Source organism: Phlebotomus papatasi, chromosome 2 (genome assembly GCF_024763615.1).
Source record: "Phlebotomus papatasi isolate M1 chromosome 2, Ppap_2.1, whole genome shotgun sequence".
In the NCBI taxonomy this organism is placed as follows: Eukaryota; Metazoa; Arthropoda; class Insecta; order Diptera; family Psychodidae; genus Phlebotomus; species Phlebotomus papatasi.
Genome location: NC_077223.1, coordinates 65,744,551 through 65,755,851, shown reverse-complemented (window position 1 = coordinate 65,755,851; position 11,301 = coordinate 65,744,551). Strand labels below are relative to the sequence as shown.

The window sequence follows — 11,301 nt, the reverse complement described above, 5'->3', positions numbered from 1 at the left end:
AATTTTTTTCATTACATTTAAAATAAATTTCAACGGAGAAATAATTAAATCAATTTTAGTAAATTATTAATATTTTGAAATTAATGAATGCAAAATTAAATTAGCAATCACTACCTCTTACAATCACAATTTAATAAATATTAAACACTTTAAAATGCGTCATAATTTTATTTTAGAGCACTTTACTTTCAATCGCACAAGACCTAATCTTCTATCTTGAATAATTTTAAGTCATCTAATTTTTAGCACAATATTCACGATATCGCGTCAATCATTTGGCGGTTTTCTCCTGTGTGGACCAATGAGTTGAATTGAGCCAAAATTTGCCCTAGATTCGCATTTGATGCTCTTTTTTCCCTCAATTGACGATCAATCTCGCAGGAAAGACGCGGACAAAAAGACATCAAAAAAGATTGGTATATATTATTAATTTAGCCATGTGCTTCACAGTGTGAGATTGCATTTCGAATCCCTCTGCGAGTGCAGAGCTTCCACCACCTTTGCGGGCGCGCACTTTTCAAAAATTCAACTCTTTTGCGGTATAAATACCCGAGTGCACACGCCAAAAGATCATTCCCACTCGAGACAGTCCATCGCTAAAGGTGTATAGTTTCCTTTGCTGATAACTTGTAGTGTTTTTAGTGCTTTCAAAGCCAAGAGGATCAAATTTCTCCAAAAAAAGACATAAACTAGGCCAATATGAAAGTTGTAAGTGTGAGGGAGTGATTTTGGATTAAGTGATCAAGGGTGAAGATCAAAATGTCCTGAGGATCGCTTGCGATCATGTGATTGTTTCTGGTGATCAATCAAGAAATTATTTCGATTGTCAAAGTATTCAGGAAATATTTGTGATCTTCCTCTTGATACATTTATAGTGCAAAATTTATTTGTTTAAAATACTCATGGAGTAATTTATTTTGCAATTAGTTCCTGGGATTATTTGCCATGATGATGGTGGCTGCCGCTGCCGGAGAGTATCAGCAGCAATACCACCACCAGCCGCAGCAACACTACCAGGAGCAGCAGCAGCAGCAGCACTACCAGGAGCCACAGCAGCAACACTACCAGCAAGCCCAGCATCACTATGAACATCTGCAGCCCAAGAAGCACATCCCCATTGTCAAGAGTGAGAGCAACCGCAACCACGATGGATCCTACAACTTCAACTATGAGACTGGCAATGGCATCCATGCTCAGGAGCACGGATACACCAAGAATGCCGGACACAAGGATCATGAATCTCAAGTTGCGGAAGGATACTTCTCTTACACCGGAGAAGATGGTGTCCCCGTAGGACTCAAGTATGTGGCTGATGAGCATGGATTCCGCGCTGAAGGTTCCCACCTGCCCACTCCTCCCCCAATTCCCCATGAGATCCAGGAAGCTCTGGCTAAGCTGGCTTCCAGCCCTCAGCAGCACTACCACGATGATGGTGATGATGGTCAGTACAGGCCTGAGTACCACCAAGAGCAGGAGTCTCAGTATGCTCACCAGCCCCAAGCCTACAACCAGCACGCTGGTTACCAGCAGCAGCAACAGCAACACCAACAACACCAGCAACAACAACAGTACTACAACAAGTATTAGGACAGGACCCCGTCCCCAGAACCCCTTAACTTATTAGCCCCATTGTGATGTACGTGTAAATGTTGTGAAGCTATGTAAAATAATTAAAGTGTGAAAAGACTATAGAGTAGATTTTTTTATTCCCTTTTAAAGATTTTCTGGTAAGTTAGCTGATCATGCGTTGCTAATTCCAAAAAAATCAACATATTTAATATCTTGGAGTTTTAAAAAATACAGGTAATATAAGGAAATACTAGTAGAACTGAACTAGTGATCAAAATAAAAATTAAAGTGATAATCTTTCGATCTACCTGAAGTTGCAAGAATTAAAAATTCTTTCAAAAGAAATCTTGCAAAAAATAAAAAGATTTTTTCAAAAGATGTAACATCGATGAGACAGGTAATACTTATTTTAAAAATTCAATTTACAATTAAATTAGGGCACTTAATGGATCTAGTGGAAGAGCACTCGCCTCATGATACAAGTGTCTGGGGTTCGAATCCTCTTTAGGTCACCAGGAATTTTTCTAGCATTAAAGGTTTTCGAATTTCATCTAGAAAGTTTCACTTGATTACATGGGGTATAAGACTGACAACCCCATCACTGTAGGGGAGACTAGGGCAGAATTATCCACGTATAGTATTAAATAATGGTATCTTATAGTTTGCCTTCGAAGAAATATTAAGGAAACCTCTCTCTATTCTAAATATGTACTTCCCTTACTATTCATTGAAATATTTATCAGCCTCATACAGACACATTTTTCATACAAATTATACGCAATCAAAAATTTCATTTGGTGGCTAAATCTACCCCAGTTTCACCTATATGAAAAAAATAACAATGAATGTCCAGAACTCATCTTTCGGGAAGGCCTGTGCCATCATTATCATTATTATCATTAATCTTTAAATTGATGCTTTTCATTTTTCTTTTCAGATCTTAACGAAAAATGCCAATTTTTCTTCTTTTACCCCTTTTACACACAAACTATTTTCCTTGTTTTCTTATTATTAGAGCAAAATTAAGACGAATTAATAACATTAAACATGTTTAATGAAAAGATTATTGATAATGTTGATTTTGACCATGTACAAGTTAATTGAGCTTTGCATTCTTTGCATTTGAATTTTAAGATTTGAAATTTTGCTAATTAATTCAAAAAAGTTTGGCACGATGAATTACGAAAGTATAATTTAATAATTCAGTAATATCTTACAAAATAGAGCTTTAGTAATTATTTCCTGAATTGCCGAATATGGTAAAATAAATCCAGTAGACTTTTAAATAAAACTTCACCTGAAATTTAAGGGCTGCAGCAGAATGGTAAGTATTTTGGTAAAATGGTAAGTAAAAAATTCAAAATGGTAAGTAAAAAATGCAAATTTGGTAAGTAAAAAATCAAAATTTGTAAGTAAAAACTCAAAATTTGTAAGTAAAACTTCAAAATTGGTAAGTAAAACATCAAAATTGGTAAGTAAAATATAAAAATTGGTAAGTATAAAATCAAAATTGGTAAAACATCTAAATTGGTAAGTTAAAATTCAATATTGGTAAGTAAAAAAAAGAAATTGGTAAGTAAAAATTCAAAGTATTCAAGTATGAAGGATTTTTTTAAAGACAAATTTACCAAATGTTTAAAAAAAAATTTAAGTCTAACTAGTTCCTCTCGAATATCGGAATTGAAAACGGACAGCTTATTAATTTATTATTTCATTTTTTTTTAATTTCTAAAGTAATGCAAGCTTGATATCAGATATTCTTTTTTGCTTATTATTCATTGATTATTTCGCAAAAATATTATAATCTACTTAAAATTATATAATAAATCCCGAAAATTTTCACTAGACATCAGAAATTTGTAAAAACTTTGAAAAAATAGCTCTTTTAAATCCATACAGTGATGTAGTATTTTTTTAATTAACTGTTTAACCCTTTCAACGACCAGACACTTTTTACGGACCGAAAATCAACAATAAAAATTTAACCGATAAACAAAAACAATGAAATGTCTCACATTTGACTTTGGAAAATCCAACAGAGTCTGGTTAGATGCATTTTTTACTTCTACGAGCGATAGGGACAAAAATAGCCCAAAAATTTAAATCAATTTTCTGACAATACTAATGAATAATAATCTTCAGTTTAATTGAGTATTGTAGTTTCTTATTCCAAAACGGTTTCGCTTAAAAAAATAGAAGTATTAAAAATAATTAAAATCATTTTTCAATATGAGAATTTAAAAATTCGTCATTTTTAAGCTTAAATTTTTACTATAGCAACTATATATTTACTATATAGACTTGTATAAGATATCCTAGATTTCTTCAACCTTCTACTTTGCAATTATGTACAAACATAAGAAATAAATAACTTTAGGTAGTCAAGAAAAATTATTTACTTTATGGGACACCGGTGTTCCAATTGTCCTTAAAGGGTTAAGCAGTAATTTTATAATAATGTCTAGCTATATTCTTTGTAATATACAGCCTCAGTAGCAACTTTCGTCTAATTCGTGGTTTATTTAAAGTATTATATACTTCCAATATAATTTTTATTAAATTGCTATATCGCACCCCAAAATGGCAAATTCCCTTTTTAATATGGAGCTCAATATTTAAAGCCAGCTCTTTTACTTAACTTACAGAGCCTATAGGGAAAAGTTTGGAAAAGTTATTTAGACTCAAAATCTAGTTTGTCCACAGGGATCAGTATTTTCTTAAAGGGACATCAGTCCCCACTTTTAAGATATTGGCTTTGGCTTCAACTCCGCAGGCTACATGCCTGGGAGGGTGCTACATCGAATTGTATTGTGGTTTATATTGCCAAAAGGGTTTTGCATAAAAAAATTGGAAGTATAAAAAATAAATAAAATCAATTATAAATTTGAGAATTTAAAAATTCGCCATTTTTGAGCTGAAATATTTACTACATATAGCAAATAGCTAGAGACTTGCAAAAAATATTCTAGATTCCTTCAACCTTCTACTTTACAATTACTTACAAACATAAGAAAAACATAACTTTAGGTAGTCACGAAAAATTATTTTCTTTATCGGACACCGGTGTTCCAATCGTTTTTAAAGGGTTAATGGGCTTTAGTGTTAATAATTTCTAATACAATCTTTGGTATGTCAGGCTTAAAATTTCTGATGAAAAAATAGTGACTATGTGCCCTGAAATTAGCTATATTAGCTAAAAGTGCCCCGGTGTCCCCTATATGCAAAAATGTTCGCAGTCAAGATCAATTTTTAAATGCTAAATAAAGCATTTACAATGCATAAAAATAGTATAATTTTGTTGATAATTGAACCATCTTGAAATCTCAGATCTGGGCTATGGTGATTACCAGTCATTTCTTTTAAATTTAACGTTTTTTACCAAACAAAATGGTATATTTTACTAACTACAAATAATGCCTTTGCTCTTAGTATTTTACATTTCCTAAATTTATAATATTTTAAGCCACATTCGTTTTTTAGCATCTAAGTATTAACAAGGCAAGAGTATAGAGTGAGACTGAGGTTGAGCCCGATCACAAGTAGATTTTGATTCTCCAATAGTGTCTTGGTTGAAAGGTAAATGGAACACTATTTGCACAAAAAGTCGTTGAAGTTCGAAGAATTCAAATTCAATTTCGAATTTTTATACTAAATTTTCGAACAAGGTGGGGAAAATTTATCAAATATCACACTAAAAAGCTGGCAAAAGAGTTACTCAGTGATTATGGAGTGATTAAATACTGGGGCGAGAACAGTAAACGTCGTTGTTCAGTTTTTTCCTCACAACAATGTGAAGACCGTCACATTTTGACACTTGAGCACTTCGAAATTCGAACAGGATGTCACTTCCGCCACCTTGCGAAAGTATTAAGAAGTAAGAAAGTCTCTTTTTTGGATCTTCAAATAGATTTTCGAATTTTTCAAGATCTACTTCTGTACGGAAAGACTGGGTTTATTCAAGCTAAAGCTTAGGCTTGAAAATTGCAAATATTGCATTTTTGACAGAAATTTGACGTTTCCGTTTCCGTAGTGCAGACGATTTCCTTCAAAAAAGCAATTTTTTGTGAAAATTACTTCTAATGTGTAGAGGCCTTTATACACAATCTTTCCGTACAGAAGTAGATCTTGAAAAATTCGAAAATCTATTTGAAGATCCAAAAAAGAGACTTTCTTACTTCTTAACACTTTCACAAGGTGGCGGAAGTAACATCCTGTTCGAATTTCGAAGTGCTCAAGTGTCAAAATGTGACGGTCTTCACATTTTTGTGAGGAAAAAAACTGAACAACAACGATTACTGTTCTTGCCCCAGTGTTTAATCACCCCATAATCACTGAGTAACTCTTTTGCCAGCTTTTTAGTGTGATATTTGATAAATTTTCCCCACCTTGTTCGAAAATTTAGTATGAAAATTCGAAATTGAATTTGAATACTTCGAACTTCAACGACTTTTTGTGCAAATAGAGTTCCATTTACCTTTCATCCAAGACACTATTGGAGAATCAAAATCTACTTGTGATCGAACACATTGGAGAATCAAAATCTACTTGTGATCGGGCTCAATATGGACGGTCTTCATCCTTTGGCAGGACCGCTACTCTATAGTTGTAATCGACATTGCCATCTAATTGTGGGTTATCTCCGATTTGGTACATTGGACTTTATGTAAGTACATAATTTTAATATAACATTGGAAATTTATTATCCAAATGTATCTTTTTCAGGATTCATAAAAAAAATAAATAAAAATAATTTCCTGTATTTTTTTAGTAAAGCAGTGGAAGACCTTTGTATTAAAAAAATATAAATTAGAAATTATTGATTTTCTTTGTTAAATTACTTGCTCATTAATTAGGTCTATCCATATACTTACATTTATATTTTCTACAACATTGGTATTTTCCTGATTGAAAACACATCACATAAAAATTTATAGTGTTCCAATGAACTTTAATTAATAAATTTAAAGAATCGTTTCTATTTTGGTTTGAGTCATTTGCAGAGATTATTTTTTAGCATGTTTCATAATCTTCACGCAAATTTACAGACGAGTAATTTCCCATGTTACACATTATCCATTACATATTCATATATCACAATTTAACTCTTAATATTATAAGTTGAATTTTGTATGTAATTTTCCCATTTCCATTAAAATTAAATAATAAATTGCAAAGACAGTATTTTATGATTGAACTTCCTCATCTTAATATTGGTCTTCTTCACATGCGAGATCACTTTTTTTACTGCTATAATGGAAAGTATATAATCCAAAAATATGGTTCAAGTGATTATAGTGAAATTTCTTTTTTATTGTATATAAATCGCGGTTTATTGAGCTAGGAAATTCACTGTCATTATCATTTATTTCCCAAAATAAATTCCAATATAAATAGATGCTAAATACCATTCATCAGTATATCGAATATAATTAATTGTGCATAATTAGCACCGCTAAAGGTGTATTCAGGTGTGAGATCGATGATGCTGGTGCGCAATCGCCTAAAAATATGTTGTTTTCTTTTAGGAGATTGCTCTTTTGGAGATTTAGCGCGTATTTTTGGGCTGAAAATCACAAAATTAAAATTTCTTTGTGTGGATTTTCGAGAGACTCTCCAGGTGAATGGAAGAAAGTAAGAGTTTCAATTTCTCTCATGTCTGAAATCTCTTTCTCTAGAGGCTTATGACCCGATGGACCAGTGACACAGATTTTGTGCCTCGAAAATGGGCAATTGATGAGGCGAGATTAATTTGCTGGTGGAATGAAATCGAAAGTGAAAGTTTTTAGGTATCTAATTCACTTAGTGCTCAGCATTTTGGATGGTTTGGTGTTTTTTTTTGTGTGCTGTTGCCACCAAAATCTTCATCTATACGAAACACCCATCAATGAAGCAATATATCTTTCACGCAAAACACAAGAAAAACTATTTGTAATTTGCATTTTTTTCTTGAATGTTTCTTTTTTAGAAGCACAATTTATGGATGAGTTTTTCACGAAAAACAAGAGGGGCGCAGTTTAGTGAACTGGGCAACGTAATTTGCGTGATGGAAGGAAGAGACGCGCAAAAATAAAGTTAAATTCCTGCCAGAAAAGATGTCCAATAAATTAGCAAAAATCCATCTTTTATCGATGTGCAATAAATAATAGGAGTGCGAGGATCTTTTTTATTTCACCTGTTTTGTCTCCGTCCTCACGCCCGCAGATTTCAAGAAATTTGTGTGGCAGAATGTGAAAAGAACTGGATTTTTATTGGGTCTTTGACTCTTTTCTTGCCTTTTTTGGCCATTCTTTTTGCCCAAAATGTTCTCGAGGGGGTATAAAAGCAGGGTGCCTGGGGACTTGGGAGTTCTTCATCTGGATATTCTCACAGAAGCCACTTCTCTTGCCAAACTTTTGTCCGTTGCGCATCCTTTACACAATGAAGTTCTTGGTTAGTGCTTTGCATTGGTTAAAGTGATTCCGTTTATTTTTTTTAACTCAAATTTTCCAAAAATACCCCTTTCTAGATTGCTTTTTTCGCGTTGATTGCCGTTGTGGTGGCCAAACCTCGTCCTCAGGATTTTAAGACTCCGGATTACTATGACTACCAACCAGAACCTAAGGTGCATCAGTCCGAGGTACAGCCAGCTCAATTTGTAAGGACCCCTGACCCTTACCAGGGCAACTACAACTTCCCAACAAGAGGATCAACCACTGAAAGGATCACAAGGAAGCCTATTGTCGATGTTACTCACTACGACAGCGAAAGTGATGACACTCACTACTCCTTCTCGTAAGTTTCAATTTCCCGCCAAAATTCCTTTTTACGAGAATATACCTCATCAAAGGTCCCTACATGATCTAATGAAATTTTCCATGCAGATTTGAGACGGAAGATGGAGTAAAACGAAAAGAGGAGGGAGAGCTTGTTAATGCAGGATCAGAAGATGAGTCCTATGTAGTTCGAGGTTCTTACAGCTACATCAACGAAGGTGTTCTTTATGTTGTAACGTACTATGCTGATGACACAGGATTCCATCCACATGTGAAGAAGTCCCCAGTTGCCCTTACCCATCACTAAAGAGATTGCAGAAGTAATTTGACCAATAAATTCACTTAGGCTAAATTTTAAAAATTTGTGACCAATAAAGATGACTCAGTGAGATCCAAAAAGCACATCTCTTTTTTTAACATTTCATCTGGTTTATGTTCTACTTCTTTGAGTTGTTCTGCATAAGTTCTACACCGAAAATTGCCACCCATTGCCATCAGTTGAGGATAAATCTTTTATAAAAGAGATACCGGATTTCTCAGATCTCATTGATATTCAAATTGTGGAGGATGTTCAAAAATTGGGAAATTCTGAGAGAAATAAACAAGAAATATTTCATCCAGGTGGAGAGACACCATAAGTCTCCACTGAGTTTTTTTGGGAGAATGACGAAAAAAACAGCACCTAAAGATTGTATCTCTTCAGAATCTCATAGAAAGCGAGAGCTGGATTTTGTTGAATTAAGGAAGATGTCCAAGTTAGAAAAATTTATGCCAAGATTAAATGAGGGCAATTTAGGAATTAGATTTTCAAATTAGATTCTACCCATTTAGTGTCAGGATCATTCGCACAACAATAAATGTCTGCGTTAATGATTCGCTTTTTGGATTTTATTGCAATGTTTAGTACGTTCACAAATTAGAATACGCGTTTGACACCAAATAAATTAGATGCTCGGAGGATTACGAAATCTTATTTGAGCTTTGATGCTCTATGATTTTTAAGATACGATGACATCGAAATATGTCAACTTAATGAGCCTGAATATTTGCACAAGAATGAACGAAAGCAGGATAAAGGCAGACCACCAATTAAGGTACACGATGCGACAGCTATGGAGAACATAGTTACAGATTATGCAAATCTTTTTTATTGTATTTTTTGGGTAATTTCCACTTGGATAATAAAAAAAAATGTCCTGATCTGACCCCTATAATATAAATTTTCACATAGCAATTGAGATAGGGGAAGATAGGGCAGTGGCATACACGAATTCTAAATTGGACTTTATTGAATTTTTTGGAAAAGATGATATTTGAAAAGCTAAAACTTAATACTCCCTCCGTCCCAAAAAAAGTCGTACGTTTGGGGAAAAATTAGGGATTAAAGAATTGCTTTACGGAATGTTTTTGTTAATAGTAAATATCTTACGTATGAACTATTCTCCATCTTCAGTAGTAATATTGAGGTCCACCTACCACGGTAAGATAAGGAACTGGTGTCTTGAAGATTTATTTTTTTCACTTTTTTTCGAAGAGCTCCGGTCGATATGTAACTTTTGAAAATTCTCCTGCAATTAACGTTGTTAACTAGAATTTCATTTAAAAATTTAGTGTACCAAAGAAGGGATTTATAGTTCTTTTCGTTATGCTATAACAATGGGTCTAAATTTACAAAAAGGGCAATAAAACCAATCTTGCTCTTTTTTTCTACGTTCTGTGATATGGGTGCTGAATGGTTGGAGATAAAGATTTGATGTCTTTGGACGACCCCCACTCTCCGTAGGTCAACTTTTGGATTTTCAATATGTTCCCAGTTTCCCCCTGCCCCTCCTCTTCCTCAGAAAAAAATCGCACTATGTGTTTTTGAACAATCCCAAAAAACAATATGGTTTTTGGAGGGTAGGGAGGGGGTAAATGAGGGGTAGGGTAATGATCCCAAGGTCGACTTATGGGGGCGTCGCCGAAGGTGCCAAGCTTCTATCTTCAAACTTTTGGCACTTAAATCTTACTAAAAATATTCAAAAGAAAGATGTTTTTAAGACATTGTTTTCTTATCTTACAATCCTAGGTGGACCTCCATATTACCCATTGAAGATGGAGGATAGTGTGTATATAAGATATTTCCAATACACAGCATTTCTACTTTACATCGTCTCTTCCTAGCGATTTTCTTCCAAACGTACGACTTTTTTTTGGGACAAGAATTTTTCTCAAACGTACGACTTTTTTTGGGACGGAGGGAGTACATTTTATTAATTTTATTTGGGACTACGCTTAAGAAATATAGTAGGGAAAGATCGGGTGTCCGGGTACAATCGGGTGATGACCGACATCGGGGAAGTTTCATGCAGGTACAAGGGAAAGTGTTCCGTATTTAAGGATTAACTATTTTAACACTTAAAAACAACAAAAAAGTTTTTGAAAATGTTTTGCTACGTGTTTTTCTCATCAGAATTCGAAGTCTCAAAAAATAGATTTCTTAAAAGAATAATTGTCGCAGGTAATGGTGATTTCTCGACGATCTGTATAATGCATTCTACATGTTAGTGGAATCTCATTGACCCAGGTGTAGATGTTCAAGTCTCTCGGGGTGTTATTTGCGAGTGATGCTAGGACGGAGGCAGAACTATCATCGCGAATCACTCGTCGAGATCAACTGAGGAACATGGCCGTTCGTAAGGAGCTAAGACTCGACTTCTTCAGAGTTACTTCTTCGCGTTAAGAGACCACAGCTTCGATGGTATGGGCACTATGGGCATGTTCAACGCATAAATGAAGAAAGATTCCCCAGAAAAGCTATGCAAGCCATTGTGAAGATACGTCGACCTCGGGGCAGACCTAGACTAGAACTAGGGCAAGGTGCCGTGCCTGAATCAAATTCAGGATATTGCCTTAGAGCACCTTGAGATCGAACCCGAAGATCTTCCTGATGTGGCGAAGGATCGGCAGACGTGGGTTGCTAACCTGGATGTCCTAAGCC

The 11,301-nt window shown here is 34.5% G+C and overlaps 2 protein-coding genes across 2 annotated transcripts; both read left to right on the top strand.

The window, feature by feature from the left end:
• The first annotated feature begins 572 nt into the window (after positions 1–572).
• Positions 573–1,689, top strand: LOC129803902 (endocuticle structural glycoprotein SgAbd-2-like). Its single transcript, XM_055850780.1, has 2 exons — positions 573–708; positions 928–1,689. Exons 1-2 carry the CDS (start codon positions 700–702, stop codon positions 1,585–1,587), a joined length of 669 nt encoding a protein of 222 aa, XP_055706755.1. The 5' UTR covers positions 573–699; the 3' UTR covers positions 1,588–1,689.
• Positions 1,690–7,893: 6,204 nt separating this feature from the next.
• Positions 7,894–8,720, top strand: LOC129803906 (larval cuticle protein 65Ab1-like). The gene is made up of 3 exons (XM_055850785.1): positions 7,894–7,998; positions 8,075–8,340; positions 8,430–8,720. The coding sequence occupies exons 1-3, from the start codon at positions 7,987–7,989 to the stop codon at positions 8,626–8,628; spliced, it is 477 nt and encodes a 158-aa protein (XP_055706760.1). The 5' UTR covers positions 7,894–7,986; the 3' UTR covers positions 8,629–8,720.
• Positions 8,721–11,301: the final 2,581 nt, after the last annotated feature.

Bases quoted from the DNA above. Each gene is read 5' to 3' on its own strand.
- LOC129803906 (XM_055850785.1), top strand. The intron at 8,341-8,429 runs GTAAGTTTCAAT...TTTTCCATGCAG, and splicing joins GACACTCACTACTCCTTCTC to ATTTGAGACGGAAGATGGAG.